This window comes from Salmo salar, chromosome 19 (assembly GCF_965601325.2).
Source record: "Salmo salar chromosome 19, fSalSal1, whole genome shotgun sequence".
Classification (NCBI taxonomy): Eukaryota; Metazoa; Chordata; class Actinopteri; order Salmoniformes; family Salmonidae; genus Salmo; species Salmo salar.
The window spans coordinates 3,549,206-3,567,728 of record NC_138309.1 but is presented as its reverse complement, the minus strand read 5'-3'; the positions used below and the strand labels follow the sequence as shown (position 1 = coordinate 3,567,728).

At 43.6% G+C, this 18,523-nt stretch overlaps 1 protein-coding gene and 2 non-coding genes across 3 annotated transcripts; all 3 read left to right on the top strand.

Annotated features, from left to right (window-relative positions):
• The first annotated feature begins 154 nt into the window (after positions 1-154).
• LOC106578307 (solute carrier family 68 member 1) lies at positions 155-14,349 on the top strand. Its single transcript, XM_014156989.3, has 8 exons — positions 155-356; positions 7,011-7,300; positions 7,487-7,566; positions 7,759-8,208; positions 8,606-8,823; positions 9,381-9,552; positions 11,982-12,175; positions 12,339-14,349. Exons 2-8 carry the CDS (start codon positions 7,124-7,126, stop codon positions 12,593-12,595), a joined length of 1,548 nt encoding a protein of 515 aa, XP_014012464.2. The 5' UTR covers positions 155-356; positions 7,011-7,123; the 3' UTR covers positions 12,596-14,349.
• Positions 14,350-16,425: 2,076 nt separating this feature from the next.
• On the top strand, positions 16,426-16,540 carry LOC123729056 (U5 spliceosomal RNA). The gene has a single exon (XR_006760840.1). It is a non-coding gene; the product is annotated as a U5 spliceosomal RNA (small nuclear RNA).
• A 1,529-nt stretch (positions 16,541-18,069) lies between these two features.
• LOC123729075 (U5 spliceosomal RNA) lies at positions 18,070-18,185 on the top strand. Its single transcript, XR_006760853.2, has one exon. It is a non-coding gene; the product is annotated as a U5 spliceosomal RNA (small nuclear RNA).
• The last annotated feature ends 338 nt before the right edge of the window (positions 18,186-18,523 follow it).

Here is an 18,523-nt window from a genome sequence, read left to right as displayed (position 1 = left end):
GTGCATCACACTTATATCAGTACACTCGTACTGATAACCTTAGCATTGCGAAACATCTATGATATAAAATAAACCTCACGTATCAAAATAGCAATTCGTTGTATCTTGACTCAATTCAACACACTCAATCTTCCCCATAGACAACTCTGAACATGCTTAAGGCGGAGACATTTCGGGCGGAGTAAACCCTCTCCCTAGCCCCTTCCTCTCTTGGGAAAGCCCTGTTTGTGATCAGCCCAGAGGGCGTGGCTGATTATAGCTGTTTGTTGTGACGTGTACTAATGGGACGTCAACTGTGGCTTGTATTGATTAGAAAGGTTTCCAATTAGTTTCCGATGCTTCATTTAACGATAATGGTAAGTACATGTTCCATTTTGTTAGGTGATTGGTCTAACCACAGGTCTAGCTTGTTAACCGGCTGGTTTAGTGGTTAGCCTACGCTAGCTACCAGCTGTCGACCTGTCTTTGTACGTCTTGACGACAGCTGATGCAGCGAATACAGCTAACGGTAGCTATCTAACCTGTAGAACGACTGGACAAATCTGATACCTGGCCGCAACTATATATTTTGTAGCTAGCTAGCGATCTATATGTGTATAGCTGTCTCACTAGGTGATTAGATTTATATGTATGTATGTATGTGTATGTGTGTGTGTGTAATAGCAATAGCTCCCTTTACTGCATCTAATTCCTGTAAGCCACACAGTATTGTTATAGCAGCTTTCATTAGGAACGTGTGTGTGTGTGTGTGTGTGTGTGTGTGTGTGTGTGTGGCTCGGAAGTGGGGCCGAACAATGGGAGTGGGAGAGAACACTTGGCTGCCTATTCCCAGAGGTCTATTTGCTCATCAGCCCAGCCCCAGAGATCAAGTATCAGACCACAGTCCCACGCTCTTTCACAGTATGTATGTGACGAACTAGCTGTGTAGAGTAGAGTACACAACAAGTGCACAGCCCTCTGCCAGCCCCCCTGCTCTCTCTGCCAAGAAGCCTCTCCAGTCTTAGCAGGCAGGTGAGAGAGCTGCCCTAGCATACACTATAACTAGAGTTGGCCCTAGTTAGAGGTGTACAGCACTATACTGTACACAAACTACTTTGCTACCTGTTCCCAGAAGATTAAATGAGCTGAGATGAGTGAGATGGGAATCACATTGTGAGATGTGATACAATACAGTGCGGAGAAGCGAGTCGTTCCGCTCCACTGCATGGATCTGATGGGACCAGACACAGCTCGCATTTGCTCTACTCGTAGGCCTATTTGTTGACATTTGGCCTGATCAGAACTCTGTATGCAATTTCTCTGCTGAGAACCTGTTGGAGAAAAAATGAAATGGGTAATGCTGGGACAGGGCCATGGCTTGTGTGGTGTAGCAGCTAACAGGCAGGTGTGGAGCCAGAGCCCAGGCATTATTAACACAAAAAAGATTCCATTGGACGCCACATGTGAGACTTGTGTTCTGAAGGCTGAATCATGCTGGATCATAGCGGGGAACCTCTATGCTTCACTTCAGATGTCAAAACGACAGCAGTAGTAGTAAACCCACCAGTCCACAAAAGACTGGAAAAATACATTCTTAAGCTTTCGAACCAATGCTTTTCAGACTCGCTCCACCCAGTTGACAAATAACAGATTATAGAATTATTTGCTGAAGTGATTCAACATAACATAACTCTATCGAACTTAGGCTCCTTTCCTTGATTGACACAGAACAAAGCAAGGCTACACCTTAGTGTGCCTCAGAACCAACCATAGAACAAGAAAATACCAAAAGCTAGAATGTGAGCATCAAGCGATTCATTGCCTTTTCCATTGTGGCTCACGTCCTGTGTAAAGGTGGCCAGCCAAATCTTTTCTGAGGACAGTGAGGTGGAGTTAGTATCATGAAAGACAGAACCCAAAATCACAATAATCGGAGGATAGGATTACACCGTCCTGTCACCCAGCTGTTACTAGGTCAGAGGAGACTCATGATTAACTAAGTCTGCATCCTAAATGGGTCCCTATTCCCAATAGAGTGCACTACTTTTGACCCTATGTAAGGAATTGGGTGCCATTTAAGACACAACCTAAGGCTCAGCTACTGCTCATAACTTCACTCTCACTTAATGAATACAGTAGGAGTATTCATAATTCAAATGATGTGTACTACAGTTGAAGTCGGAAGTTTACATACACTAGGGGAGTCTCGCACCCTCCCGTGCCTTGTGCAAGCGGAGGCTCTCGGCAGACACAGGTTCCACGACAGACAGTACACTCCGTCACTCGGGGGCGGTTTACCCGGACGGCCACGCTTGGCCGTGATGCAGGCTAAGCTTCGAGGCATGCATCTTGAGTCAATTGGAGGTGTACCTGTGGATGTATTTCAAGGCCTACCTTCAAACTCAGTGCCTCTTTGCTTGACATCATGGGAAAATCAAAAGAACTCAGCCAAGACCTCAGAAAAAAAAATTGTAGACCTCCACAAGGCTGGTTCATCCTTGGGAGCAATTTCCAAACTCCTGAAGGTACCACGTTCATCTGTACAAACAATAATACGCAAGTATAAACACCATGGGACCACGCAGCTGTCATATCGCTCAGGAAGGAGATGCGTTCTGTCTCCTAGAGATGAATGTACTTTGGTCCGAAAAGTGCAAATCAATCCCAGAACAACAGCAAAGGACCTTGTGAAGATGCTGGAGGAAACAGGTACAAATGTATCTATATCCACAGTACAATGAGTCCTATATCGACATAACCTGAAAGGCTGCTCAGCAAGGAAGAAGCCACTGCTCCAAAACCGTCATAAAAAAGCCAGGCTACGTTTTGCAACTGCACATGGGACAAAGATTGTACATTCTGGAGAAATGTCCTCTGGTCTGATGAAACAAAAAGATAACTGTCTGGCCATAATGACCATCATTATGTTTGGAGGAAAAAGGGGGAGGCTTGCAGGCCAAAGAACACCATCCCAACCGTGAAGCATGGGGATGGAAGCATCATGTTGTGGGGGTGCTTTGCTGCAGAAGGGACTGGTGCCCTTCACAAAATAGATTGCATCATGACAAAATAGATGGCATCATGAGGGAGGGAAAATGATGTGGATATATTGAAGCAACATCAAGACATCAGTCAGGAAGTTAAAGCTGGTAGCAAATGGGTCTTCCAAATGGACAATGACCCCAAGCATACTTCCAAACTTGTGGCAAAATGGCTTAAGGACAACAAAGTCAAGGTATTGGAGTGGCCATCACAAAGCCCTGACCTCATCCTATAGAAAATGTGTGGGCAGAACTAATAAAGTGTGTGCGAGCAAGAAGGCCTACAAACCTGATTCAGTTACACCAGCTCTGTCAGGAGGAATGGGCCAAAATTCACCCAACTTATTGTGGGAAGCTTGTGGAAGGCTACCCGAAACGTTTGACCCAAGTTAAACAATTTAAAGGCAATGCTACCAAATACTAATTGAGTGTTTGTAAACTTCTGACCCACTGGGAATGTGATGAAAGAAATAAAATCTGAAATGAATAATTCTCTCTACTATTATTCTGACATTTCACATTCTTAAAATAAAGTGGTGATCCTATGACAGTTAGGATTAAATGTCAGGAATTGTGAAAAACTGAGTTTAAATGTATTTGGCTAAGGTGTATGTAAACTTCCGACTTCAACTGTGTATCGCGTATTGGATAACAAACAAACTTTTACATTAACGTGTACACTACCGGTCAAAAGTTTTAGAACACCTACTCATTCAAGGGTTTTTCTTTATTTTTACTATTTTCTACATTGTAGAATAATAGTAAAGACATCACAAATATGAAATAACACATATGGAATCATGTAGTAACCAAAAAAGTGTTAAACAAATGTAAATGTATTTTATATTTGAGATTCTTCAAATAGCCACTCTTTGCCTTGATGACAGCTTTGCCCACTCTTGGCTTTCTCTCAACCAGCTTCATGAGGTAGTCACCTGGAATGCATTTCAATTAACAGGTGTGCCTTCTTAAAAGTTAATTTGAGGAATTTCTTTCCTTCTTAATGTGTTTGAGCCAATCACTTGTGTTGTGACAAAGATGGGGGGGGGGGTATACAGAAGATAGTCCATATTATGGCAAGAACAGCTCAAATAAGCAAAGAGAAACGACAGTCCATCATTATTTTTAGACTAAGGTCAGTCAATACGGAAAATGTCTTCAAGTGCAGTCGCAAAAACCATCAAGCGCTATGATGAAACTGGCTGTCATGAGGACCGCAACAGGAATGGAAGACCCAGAGTTACCTCTAATGAACTTATCCTGTGCAGCAGAGTTACCAGCCTCAGAAATTTCAGCCCAAATAAATGCTTCACAGAGTTCAAGTAACAGACACATCTCAACATCAACTGTTCAGAGGAGACTGTGGAAGGAGACCGGTGGAAATGTGTCCTTTGGTCTGGAATCGAAATTTGTGATTTTTGGGTTCTAACCACCATGTCTTTGTGAGATGTGATGTGGGTGAACGGATCATCCCCGAATGTGTATTTCCCACCGTAAAGCTTGAAGGAGGAGGTGTTATGGTGTTTTGCTGGTGACACTGTCTGTGATTTAATTATGAATCCAAGGCACACTTAACCAGCATGGCTACCGCAGCAATATGCCATCACATCTGGTTTGGGCTTAGTGCCCTCATCCAGGCCGAGGTGGTGAGACACAGGGATTGCACCATAGGCCTTGTTGATCTCTACACCAGACAGGATGCTCTTGCCAGCATATTTGGGGTCCAACATGTACGCTGTGGCGTGTATGGGCTTCAGGCAGAAGTCTTCACGCTTTTTGATGTATTTCAGAACTGCAGTTTCCTCTGCTTTCAGGTGAAGTGGGCAGTATGTATTTCTTCTCTTACATCTGCAAGCAGAGTCTGAACATCAGACAGGATGGCATTTTCTCCCTCAATCCGTGCAATGTCTACTGCTATAGGTTTCAGGCTGCTTACCACTCTCCCCCAAAATACATCATCCAGGAGGATCCTCTTGTCCATATCGGCAGACTGTGATATGGCCATTTATTGGAGAGACTCCTTCCCCTCCAGGAGACTGTTAAACATGATGACAACATCACCCCAACAGGTGTTGCTGGGCAGCTTCAATGTGGTGCTCTTATTCTTCTCACTTTGCTTGGTGAGGTAGATTGCTGCTATAACTTGATGACCCTTCACATACCTAACCAGCAGCATACCACCTTGCATCCCACTGCTGGCTTGCTTCTGAAGCTAAGCAGGGTTGGTCCTGGTCAGTCCCTGGATGGGAGACCAGATGCTGCTGGAAGTGGTGTTGGAGGGCCAGTAGGAGAACTCTGGTCCTCTGGTCTAAAAAATATCCCAATGCCCCAGGGCACTGCCCTGTGTAGGGTGCCGTCTTTCGGATGGAATGTTAAATGGGTGTCCTGACTTTCTGAGGTCATTAAAGATCCCATGGCCCTTATTTCCCTCATTAAAATGCAAATACATTTTTGACATGCGTTTTTCTGGATTTTTTTTGTTATTCTGTCTCTCACTGTTCAAATAAACCTACCATTCAAATTATAGACTGATCCTTTCTTTGTCAGTGGGCAAACGTACAAAATCAGCAGGGGATCAAATACTTTTTTCCCTCACTGTATTTGTATTTTCATGAATGTTAAATATTTATATTTCTGTAATTTGAAATTCGCGTTCTGCAATTTCACTGGATGTTGGCCAGGTGGGACGCTACCGTCCCACCTGCCCATAAGAAGTTAACTTCCCATGGAAACTTTCCAGAAAAATTCCAGAAATTTACCGGAAAGTTTCCAAACCTTTGCAACCCTACATGCAACAATTTCAAAGATTTTACTGAGTTACAGTTCATATAAGGAAATCAGTCTGAAATAAAATAATTAGGCCCTAATCTGTGGATTTCACATGACTGGGCAAAGGCACAGCCATGGGTGGGCCTGGGAGGGCATAGGGGAGCCAGGCCCAGCCAATCAGAATGTTTTCCCCCACAAAAGGGCATTATTACAGACAGAAATATGCCTCAGCACCCCTCAGACAATCCCGCAGTTGAAGAAGCCAGATGTGGAGGTCCTGGGCTGGCGTGGTTACACGTGGTCTGCTGTTGTGAAGCTGGTTGGACGTACTTTGGTCCGTTTGTCTTTGCCTCAAACCTGCCTAGTCTCGTAGTCCCTGAAAACATCCCCACCGCATGATACTGCCACCACCATGCTTCACCGTAGGGATGGTGCCAGGTTTCCACCAGAGGTGACGCTTGGCATTCAGGCCAAAGAGTTCAATCTTGGTTACATCAGACCAGAGAATCTTGTTTCTCATGGTCTGAGAGTCCAAACTTCTTACATTTTAAGAATGATGGAGGCCTCTGTGTTCTTGGGGACCGTCAATGCTGCAGACATTTTTGGTAGCCTTCCCCTGATCTGTGCCTCGACACAATCCTGTCTTGGAGCTCTACGGACAATTCCTTCGACCTCATGGCTTAGTTTTTGCTCTGACATGAACCGTCAACTGTGGGACCTTATATAGACAGGTGTGTGCCTTTCCAAATAATGTCCAATCAATTTGAATTTACCACAGGTGAACTCCAGTAAAGTTGTAAAAACATCTCAAGGATGATCCGATCAATGGAAACAGGATGCACCTAAGCTCAATTTCGAGTCTAATAGCAAAGGTTCTGAATACTCTTGAAATAAATAAGGTATTTCTGTTTTTTTAATAAATTGGCAAACTTTTCAAAACTGTTTTTGCTTTGTCATTTTGGGGTATTGTATGTAGATTGATGAGGAAATGTTTTTATTTAATCAATTTGAGAATAAGGCTGTAATGTAACAAAATGTGGGGTCTGAATACTTTCCGAATGCACTGTAAGTAAGCTGTGTTACTCTTGCTCCTTTGTCTATTCGCTAAAGCTGGCTCTTCTCCCACACTGTACATTAGCCTAACCCACCTCACACTTCACACATCCACATTTAGTCTGCCCTCCAAATGGTTGTTGACATGTTTCTTGTTTGCTCTGGTAGGAGTGGGTACGTTGGTGCCCCTAGCCCCAGCCCCCTGGTCTGTGGGATGACTTGATGAGTGTGGTGGGGTGTGGCGGCGGGGAACGGAACAGCAGAGAGACTGAGTGAGAAGAATGGGCAGTAGGGTCTGTGACTGCAGGCTTGCTGTCTCCACTGGTGTCCCCACTGCGGTCCTCTACGGCTCCCTGTCCCTGTTTGTCTCCATCCTGCACAACGTCTTCCTGCTCTACTACGTGGAGACCTTTGTCTCCGTTTATAAGATCGACAAGCTCTCCTTTTGGGTCGGCGAGGTGAGTGACAGTTCCTGCCTTCAATGGATTATTATAATATTTGTGGTTTGGACGCTTTCTGCTTTAGACAATGACACAGGTGTTGGATAAAGCAGAAAGACTGATACCCTGGCTTTTTTCTGGGTTAGGATGCTTAACCGTACTGTTATACTAACTCCTCCACCACTGACTCTCTGTCCCACACAGACAGTGTTCCTGATATGGAACAGCTTAAACGACCCTCTCTTCGGCTGGCTGAGTGACCGCTCCTTCCTCAGCTCCCCACAGTAAGACGTTCTCTTTCCATCGTTTTCTCAAATCAATGGTGCACCTCTCTCTCTCTCTTTTCAATCTCTTCGTCTCTCTCTCTCTTTTTCACACTGTCTTGAAAGCATAGTTGGATAGCACAGTTAGTGAAAAGGGGTAGAAGTTTCTTTACCATTGCACTATACTTTTTTTCTCTCTCCCCTCTATCGTAGATCTGGCCCCCAGATCTCCAGCCCAGAGGTGGTACTAAAGCGGCTGGCTGCCCTCTCTAGGAATGGCCCCCTGTTCGCCCTCTCCTTCCTGGCTTTCTGGGTGTCATGGGCGCGGCCGGGCCTCCAGTTCCTGGTGTGCTTGTGCCTGTATGACGGCTTCCTCACCGTGGTGGACCTCAACCACAACGCCCTGCTGGCCGACCTGGCCGTGTCGGCCTACGACCGCACGCGCCTCAACTTCCACTGCTCTCTGTTCAGTGCCCTGGGCTCGCTCTCTGTCTTCCTGTCCTACTGCGTCTGGGACAAGGGTGACTTCTACTCGTTCCGGCTGTTCTGCGTAGCGCTGGCGGCCGTCTCGGCACTGGGCTTCACCGCCGTGTCGCGCCTGTTGAAGGGCCGCTTTCAGAAGGAGGCGTGCCTGAGACAGGACGAGGCGCTGAAACTCAAAGAGTAGGTGACATTATTATTCATCATGTATGCACTTGAGAAACACTTGGTTTACATTATGCACTGACAAGCAAGTGGTAACTGAATAACGACACCCATTCTTGGTTTGCTTCCCACAACTCACCTTATGGCCTCAAATCAGGCGTTTAATCTTTCTACTCCTGTGGTGTCTATTCCAGCCTTAGCCAGGCATATTTCTTGCTAATGGGAATTTTAAAGAGACTGAAATGTGAGCAAATAGAATTGATGCACAGTTTGCACACAGTTATTCAGTCTGTTGGGCAGGTAGATAAACAGCAACACCTGCTCAGGTTACAGACTCAATCCCGTGTGTGTGTGTGTGTGTGTTTGATGTTACACTAGTTGTCATTTCACTAATCCCCCCTTCCCTCTCGCTCAGGTTGAGTATTGGCCAGAGCCCTCTGACCCAGCAGGAGAAGCCAGTCACTCTAGGAGAGTATCTAAGGCAGCTCTCCAAGCACAGAAACTTCATGTGGTTCGCCTCTATGAACCTTGTCCAGGTGTTTCACTGTCACTTCAACAACAACTTCTTCCCTCTGTTCCTGGAGCACCTCCTCTCTGACAGCATCTCTGCCTCCACCGGCTCCATTCTGCTGGGTAAGAGGAGTACTGCTTAGATATATGCACCATGACAAGGGAAGGGCCTTAAGTATAGAATGGGCTTAGTTTCATACACTGGTCCCAGATCTGATTGTGCTGTCTTGGCAATTTCTATGGCCATTGTCACGTTTGGCCTGACAATGACCATAGGAGTTGGCAAGATGGCACAAACGGATCTGGGACTAGGCTATTCGTTTTGGTCTGTTTACATTTTATGGAAGGATTAGTTCTTAGAATGTGAGGAAACACAATTTATCACTTGTCTGCATACATTTAATAAATGTGGCTTTTCAGTCCACGGTCACACTTTTATTTGGTTAGTCTGGATTTTCCATCTGTATACTTTCAACAATCTATCAGTCGATAAGCAACTGCTTGTTAAGATTAGGTTTAGAATTAGGATAAGGGCTAAGGTTAGGGTTAGTACAGTAGATGGTTAGTTGAAATTTGACTCATAGTCTGTAGATAGATAATCCATCTGTAGATGTTCTACAGACTATCCAAATAAAGTGTTACCCAGTCCACTAACAGCTGCTCTTGACAACTCCTCACAGGGATCTCCTACATAGCACCCCACCTGAACAACCTGTATTTCCTGACCCTGTGCCAGCGTTACGGGGTCTACACGGTCATCCGCTGGCTGTTCCTCGTCAAGCTGGCTCTCAGTGTGGCCATGCTGTTGGCCGGGGCCGACCAGGTCTATCTGCTGTGCATCTTCATCGCCAGGTACTGACACACACACAAACCCACACACACACTTTTTTCATTCAATTGAATACTGTGCACTAGCTGCTAATGTAAGATACTAACATCGTTTGCTAGAAATGTTAATAAGTAACACATTTGTATTTCATTTTACATATCAAGGTCATGTATTCAAGTCATGAAAGTTATTTTCATATCAAGGACCCAGTGTCATGTGTTTTTACAATACATGTCGAAGCTGAGCAAATCAATGAAGATTAATAACACAAGGAATAAATACACAATGAGCAATGACAACATGGTTATATACACGGTGTACCAGAACCGAGTCGATGTGCAGGAGCACGATGCAATTGAGGCAGACACACACATACAGGTATGGGCCAAGTGACTTGGCAACAGGATGGATAAAAAGCAGCAGCGTATGTTATGAGTTAAACGAGTTAGTGCGGGGGGGGGGGGTCAGTGCAGATAGTCCTGGTAGCTATTCGGTTAACTACACTGAACACAAATATAAACACAACATGTAAAGTTTCATAAGCTGAAATAAAAGCTCCACAAAATTTTCCGTACGCACTAAAAAGCTTATTTCTCTCATGTTGTACACAAATGTTTTCACATCCCTGTTAGTGAGTATTTATCCTTTGCCAAGATAATCTATCCACCTGACAGGTGTGGCATATCAAGAAGCTGATTAAAGAGCATGATCATTACAAAAATGTGCAGTTTTGTCACACAACACAATGCCACAGTGTCTTGCAATTGGCATGCTGACTGCAGGAATGTCCACCAGCTATTGCCAGATAATTTAATATTTACTTTTCTACCATAAGTCGCCTCCAATGTTGTTTTAGAGAATTTGGCAGTGCTGTATGTCCAACTGGCCTCACAACCGCAGACCACGTGTAACCACGCCAGCCCAGGACCTCCACATCCGGCTTCACCTGTGGGATCGTCTGAGACCAGCCACCTGGACAGCTGATGAAACTGTGGGTTTGCACAACTGAAGAATTTCTGTAAAAACTGTCAGAATCTGTCTCAGAAAAGCTCATCTACGTGCTTGTCGTCCTTCTCAGATGAATCCCAGTTTCAACTGTACCGGGCAGATGGCAGACTGTGTATGGCGCCGTGTGGGCAAGTGGTTTGCTGACGTCAACATTGTGAACAGAGTGCCTCGTGGTGGCTGTGGGGTTATGGTATGGGCAGGCATAAGCTATAGACAATGAACACAATTGCATTTTATCAATTTGGATGCATAGAGCTACTGTGACAAGATCCTGAGGCCCATTGTCATGCCATTCATCCGCCGCCATCACTTCATGTTTCAGCATGATAATGCAGGGCCCCATGTTGCAAGGATCTGTACACAATTCCTGAAAGCTGAATATGTTCCAGTTCTTCCATGGCCTGCATACTCACCAGACATGTCACAAATTGAGCATGTTTGGGATGCTCTGGATTGACGTGTACAACAGCAGGTTCCAGTTCCCGCCAATATCCAGCAACTACGTACAGCCATTGAAGAGGAGTGGGACAACATTCCACAGGCCACAATCAACAGCCTTATCAACTTTATGCAAAGATGTGTCATGCTGTATAAGGCAAATGGTGGTCACACCAGATACTGACTTTTTGTCTGATCCACAACCCTACTTTTTTTTTTAAAGGTATCTGTGAGCAACAGATTTATATCTGTATTCCCAGTCATGTGAAGTCCATAGATTAGGGCCTAATTCATTTATTTCAATTGACTGATTTCCTCATGTGAACTGTAACTCAGTAAAGTCTTTGAAATTGTTTCATGTTGCGTTTTTTTTCTATTTTTGTTCCGTGTATTTAGCAGTCTTATGGCTGTGGGTGGAAGCTGTTCAGGGTCTTGTTGGTTGCGGACTTGGTTCATCGGTAGCGCTTGTCGTGCGGTAGCAGAGAGAACAGTCTATGGGTGACTGGAGGCTCTTTTTTTTTTTTTTTTTACGGCCTTCCTCTGACATCGCCTGGTATAGAGGTACTGGATGGCAGGGAGGTCAGCCCCAGTGATGTACTGGGCCGTACACACTACCCTCTGCAGAGCCTTGCGGTCGGATGCCAAGCAGTTGCCATACATAACAATGATCTAGCCAGTCAAGATGCTCTCAGTGGTGCAGCTGTAGAACTTTTTGAAGATCTGAGGGTCAGTGCTAAATCTTTTCAGCCTCCTGAGGAGAAAGAGGTGTTGTCATGCCTACTTCGTGTGTGTGTACCATGTTAATTCCTTGAAGCTCTCAACGTGCTCCACTACAGCCCTGTCGATGTGAATGGGGGTGTGCTCGGTCCTCCGTTTCCAGTAGTCCCCTATCAGCTCCTTTTGTCTTGCTGACGTTGAGGAAAAATTGGAAACGGTGTTGACAATACTTCAGCTCTGAAATATGCTTATACTCTTGTGCTCCTTCTCTCCCCCCCCCCGCCCCAAGTAACCGGGTGTTTACAGAGGGCACCTGCAAGCTGTTGAACTTGGTCATCACAGACCTGGTGGATGAGGACTTTGTGGTGAACCAGCGCCAGCAGGCGGCGTCAGCGCTACTCTTCGGTATGGTGGCCCTGGTAACCAAGCCTGGCCAGACCTTTGCTCCTCTCATCGGCACCTGGTTGCTGTGTGTCTACACAGGTATAAATTGGCAGAGGGGCAAAAGTACAAAAGTCTGTTTTAATAAAGGCTCCTCGAAAATGGAGGAGATACTAGAATCAAACTAATTTCACTAACCTTCTCTAGGCGGATTCCCACGCATTCATGCCTGTTCTTTATTCTCAACATCTCTCTTTATTTCCAGGCTATGATATCTTTGAGAGAAACTCCATACAGGACTCTGCGGCAGCGATGGCATCCCCTGTCTCAGGCCAAGCAGGCTTCACTGTTCCACTTCGCCAGGGCTGTTTCTACCTACTGGTGTTTGTGCCCATCTCCTGCGCCCTGCTGCAGCTACTGGCCTGGTCCCGCTTCAACCTCCACGGCCGCCGACTGCAGGGCGTCAAGGCCCAGAGGCAGGGAACCCAGCACCGCCACCTCATGGATGTCAAGGCCATCTGATCTGAGTCCAGCCCTTCCGCACCTTCACTCAACTGCATGATGCTATGCCACCATCTGCCACTGGGGTCAGCAGAATGGGACACTGGAGAACTGATTTAAATCCCACTGTCAGGGACAAAAATATACTGTGAGAATCTTTGCCTTATTTTGATATTAAGAGGACAAAGACTATATGTATGAACTGATGACTAAATGATACAGCAGAGCCAATCAAAGAATAAGATTCCCATGCCCCTCTCTGGGACAGGGCGAGTAGACCATCCTAGGTTGAGGCGCAGGCTGGAATGCATTTCCATCCCCAAAGGAACACAAATTGTCACCAACTTTGCTATTACAGTGTGGTTACCCATTTTTGTATTTTTCACCCCATGGCAAAATGTGTTAAATTGCTGTGTGAAGAAAAAGATTAAGTATGAAAAAAATGGGTGTATGTGCACGAGTATAAAATCTAAAGCCTGATTTGCATGGACCTTGCGCTTTAAATTACAATTAGTGTTGAACCATCACCATGCTATTCTCTGTATCTTTATGAAGTACTTCTAGTACTAATCTGCATGTTCAGAATTGTAAAAAGTCAAGCAACTATTTCTCTATTTGTTTTACTGTGACCAGATAGACTATTTCTACTAAAATAGCTGCCATCTCCAATTTTCAACTGAATTGCCTCGTGTTTTCTCACGTATTGTTGTAACGTTTTAAGGTGCTGTGTTTATCATTTATGTAGCTATTACAAAACAAGGCCCTAAACAACTTCTGTTTACATGTGTACCCCAGTTCAGTAATGTATTTTTACACAGTGTACAAAACATTAGGAATATCTGCTCTTTCCATGAGACTGACCAGGTGAAAGCTATGATCCCTTATTGTAGTTAAATCCACTTCAATCAGTGTAGATGAAGGGTTAAAGAAGAATTTTTAAGCATTGAGAAATGGATTGTGTATGTTTGCCATTCAGAGGGTGACTGGGCAAGGGAAAATATTTAAGTGCCTTTGAACAGTAGGTGCCAGGCGCACCAGTTTGAGTGTCAAGAACTGCAACGCTGCTGGGTTTTTCATGCTCAACAGTTTCCTGTGTTTATAAAGAATGGTCCACCACGCAACGGACATCCAGCCAACTTGACACAACTGTGGGAAGCATCCATGTGGAACGCTTTTGACACCTTGTAGAGTCCATGCCTTGGTGAATTGAGGCTGTTTTGAGGGCAAATGTGGGTGCTACGCAATGTTAGGAAGGTGTTCCTAATGTTTTGTACACTGTATGTACTGTACCATGAAGAGACGTGAGAAACAAAGATTTGACTGAAAATGTGAAACTGTTGTGTCATGATGATGACCCAACTATATATGATCATCATGAAGAACACATTCCGTATTTTTTCCAAAGTTCCATTTTGAATACTGCTGCTACGTGGTTTTCTATGTGAACAGAGTATTAAGGAGTCTTAAATTCCATCATATTAGTATTACAATTTTTTTCTAAAATATTGTGATAATTTGAAGACACCTTGATGGTAGTGTTTTTAAGTGACTCAGGAATTGTAGTTTCAGCACCATGTGATTTACGTAGCCAGAATGGAAAGCAGACGTTTGATCTTATAAGACATCCTTATGGTATACAGCAGAGATGCCTGTATTTGCCAGTTTTGTTATGGAATACTGTACAATGTTTCTGTCTGGTTGTACCCCTGCTCATTGTAGCATCGGCCATTTCCGACCATCTTTGTGACCTTTATTAAAGTGATCTCACTACTTGAGAGCTTGTGGAATGTGTCTTGTTGCTCACTTTCACAGATGTGTTATGGTCTGTTAGGACAAGTCTAACTCGCAGCCTTGCACCAAACTCAGGAGCTCATGTCTGTGTCCGGGCTACCTTCACTTACTAGACTAGGACAGGTAGAGTGTCTCACCTCGGGCCTCTTAAACCTAATGACTAAATTCCAAATACCTTTCATTTTAATTAAGGTCCAATGCAGCTGTTTATATCTCAATATCAAATCATTTCTGGGTAACAATTAAGTACCTTACTGTGATTGTTTTCAAATGAAATGGTCAAAAAGAAACAAAAGTAGCTTCTTGGCAAAGAGATTTTTGCTAGGACCGTCTATGATTGGGGTGGGGAAAACAGGAAACTAGCTGTTATTGGCAGAGTGGTTTGGAACTGTCTTATTGGTCTATTAACTAATTTACTCAACTTCATCCCACCAAAACAGGCTGAAATTTCAGGTGCTTTTTTTCAAACAGCTCTTACACTAAAAGGGAATTATCATTTTTACAATTTCACAGTATTATGCTAACCTCAGTAGTGTGGAAATATATATATATATATATATATAAATAAAACACAGGAAAAGCATGTTTTTTAACTGCACTTGGCCTTTAAATACCTAATAGGACCACATCACATGATTTTTAACCAGGCAAGAACAGAAAAACATAAGTACTCACTGCACAGCATACACAAAGATAATGTGTGACAAATATCCGTAAACATGGCTTCTGCTGCTATGTTGTAGCCTAGTTATGTGGATATTAATTGTGTACTTTGCTCAGATTAATAGAGGGTTCAATCCTAAATTGAATTGATGTATAAAATTGATACTATAGACCTTGCCACCAACTCAGTATAAAAAACTAATGGAGGGAGGGGTGGATCAATGAGTCGAGTGGCCATTTGATTAATTGTTCGGCAGTCTTATGGCTTGGGGGCAGAAGCTGTTAAGGAGCCTTTTGGTCCTAGACTTGGTGCTCCGGTACCGCTTGCCGTGCGGTAGCAGACAAAAAACTCTATGACTTGAGTGACTGGAGTCTCTGACAATTTTATGGGACACCGCCTATTATATAGGTCCTGGATTGCAGGAAGCTTGGCCCCAGTGATGTACTGGGCTGTACGCACTACCCTCTGTAGCACCTTACGGTCAGATACCGAGCAGTTGCCATACCAGACGGTGATGCAACCGGTCAGGATGCTCTCGATGGTGCAGCTGTAGAACTTTTTGAGGATCTGGGGACCCATGCCAAATCTTTTCAGTCTCCTGAGGGGGAAAAGGTTTTGTTGTGCCCTCTTCACGACTATCTTGGTGTGTTTGGACCATGATAGATCGTTGGTGATGTGGACACCAAGGAACTTAAAACTCTTGACCCGCTCCACTACAGCCCCGTTTATGTTAATGGGGGCCTGTTCGGCCCGTCTTTTCCTGTAGTCCAAAAGCTTTGTATTCATCTCTGTGTGTGGAGTAAAGGTGGTCGAGGTTTTTTTACTCTAGTTGCACATCGCTGGTCATCAATTTTATTTTCCAATGATTGCATGTTAGCAATTAGAATTGATGTCAGTGGGAGTTTACTCGCTCGCCTACGGATTCTCAAAAGGCAGTCCGATTAGCGTCCTCTTTTCCTCTGTCTTTTCTTCACGCAAATGACTGGGATCTAGGCCTGTTCCCAGGTTAGCAGTATACATTTTGTTTAAATTTGTCAAACTCTTGTCTGTTGTAATTTGTGTATATCCATATTGTAATATATGTTTAAATAAAATGTATGCAAGGTGAAATCAGCCCAAGTGTGCCACCTACCAACAAGATTCGCTAGTGCAAATTATTCTGCACATTCGTAGGAAGTTATCCATCATGTACCTCACGTGAAATAATTTTCTATTTTTACTGTAATATTTTCAAACAGGAATATATTTATACTATCGTAATATTCTGCAATGCATTCTTATGGGTGGACACGTTGAACAGGGCATGAGATTTGGTTCTGTGTGCCGAGATTAGTTTTGCCGCTATAGCGAATGTCATGTCCGTGAATCCCTTACCAATTTTACTTTTTCAGATGGTACATTCTGGTTTCTCTTCAGACTGCATAAATCGTTCGCCTTTTACTAAAGATTTCTGTGTAGAGGAACATTATGAGTATCAATTAATTGTTTGATGCCATGCTTTATGGGGGGCTTCCTTTCATTGTGAAAGAGAACTTTAACGTTGTATATATTCCAGGTGGTGTTGTTTACAAAATGTCTGGATGACTGTCATCTAAATCCAGTTGTTCTTAAAAGATGGTGCATTTGACCATATAGAGCCAAAACGCTGTAAATTAGTTCTGGGGGTTATGTTGCACATATTACCAACTGCAGCATTACTACTCAATTACTGCTATAATTATTTTCAGTTGTTATCACATTTCTACACGTCATCTTTAGATTAGACTTACTTATTGTACACTTAGTTTCCAGTTTATTAGGTATACCCATCAAGTACCCCCCTTTGCCTCCAGAACAGCCTGAATTCTCAGGGTTATGGAAGCGTTGCTTGATTCGTATTAAGGGACCTAACGTTTGCCAGGAAAACATTCCCCACACCATTACACCCCTGCCACCAGCCTGTACCGTTGACACCAGGTAGGATGGGGCCATGGACTCATGCTGCTTACGTCAAATCCTGACTCTGCCATCAGCATGACACAACAGGAACCGGGATTCGTCGAACCAAGCAATGTTTTTCCACTCGTCAGTTGCCCAGTGTTCCCACTGGAGCTGCTTCTACTTGTTTTAAGCTGATCGGAGTGGAACCCGGTGTGGTGAGGGAATGCGGGAGTCGGGGGGTGGGATAGAAGGGGGGTTAAGGCGTCAGCATTTTTCAGTTCTTGGATGAGAAGTGGGGTGTGGATGGGTGGCTATCAGGGGTACTTAACTGTGGATGGGGGTAACCAGGATATTTTTATTTATTTTTGTCGCCTTGTCTCAAATCTGTTTTATTTTTGAATTTTCATTCTCTTTTACTTTTAATACAGTTTTGATGTATGCATTTTATTTAAATGTGTCAAACTCTTGTCTGTTGTAATTTTTGTAAATAGCACATACACCAAAATGTACATTTTACATTTACATTTTAGTCATTTAGCAGATGCTCTTATCCAGAGCGACTTGCAGTAGTGAATGCATACATTTCATTTCATTTCACATTTGTATATATTTATACCTCTGCTCTAATAAAACATATTTGAAACAAAATGTATTATTCGAAACTTTCCAAGTTCTCATGGGGATTATTATTCTTTGCAGAAGAAACTGTTGTTGTTTATTTCTTCTACTTTTTACATTGTCATTTTTCTCTTTCGAACTGAAGCTGGTTTTTAATGATTATACATGGTTTAACCAGAACCTCTGACAGGATCTAATGTAATGCAAGGCGAAATCAGCACAAGAGTGCCACCTACCAACAAGATTCCCTAGTGCAAATTATTCTGCGCGTGCGTATAAAGTTACCCATCATGCACCTCACGTGAAATAATGTTATTTCTTTACTATCATATTTTAAAACAGGAATATATTTCTACTATCCTAATACTCTGCAATGCATGGTTATAACTGGACACGTTGAACAGGGCACGAGATTTGGTTCTGGGTGCCGAGATTAGTTTTACCGCTACAGCGAATGTCATGTCCGTGAATCCCTGTCCAATTTTACTTTCTTGAAGGTAGTACACTCTGGTTTCTCTTCAGATCGCATAAATCTTTCGCCTTTTACTAAAGATTTCCGTGGAGAGGAACGTTATGAGTATCAACAAATTTTTTGATGCCCTGTTTTACGGCGGGACTTCCTTTTATTGTGAAATAAAACTACTTACGTTATACTTATTGTAGGTGTTGTTGTTTCCAAAATCCCTGGATGATTTATCCAGCTGTTCTTAACTCGCCAGACAAACTGGCTCAATTTGGGTCCCAAGTAGTGATGGGCATTCCGGCTCTTTTCAGTGAACCGGTTCGTTCGGCCCAGCTCACCAAAAAGGGCCGGCTCTTTTGGCTCCCGAATGGCTCTTTAAAAAATATATGTTTTGTATTTTTTCAAGTCAAACAGTTTGCGATAGTTTGACTCTGATTGGTGTTAAAACAATTCTAATTAAATTATTAAATGAAATCTTACTCTACCTTAACCA

Coding starts and splice junctions, on each gene's coding strand:
- LOC106578307 (XM_014156989.3), top strand. CDS start 7,124: ATGGGCAGTAGGGTCTGTGACTGCAGGCTTGCTGTCTCCACTGGTGTC. Junction 7,567..7,758: donor TCCTTCCTCAGCTCCCCACA/GTAAGACGTTCT, acceptor CCTCTATCGTAG/ATCTGGCCCCCAGATCTCCA. Junction 12,176..12,338: donor GTTGCTGTGTGTCTACACAG/GTATAAATTGGC, acceptor CTTTATTTCCAG/GCTATGATATCTTTGAGAGA.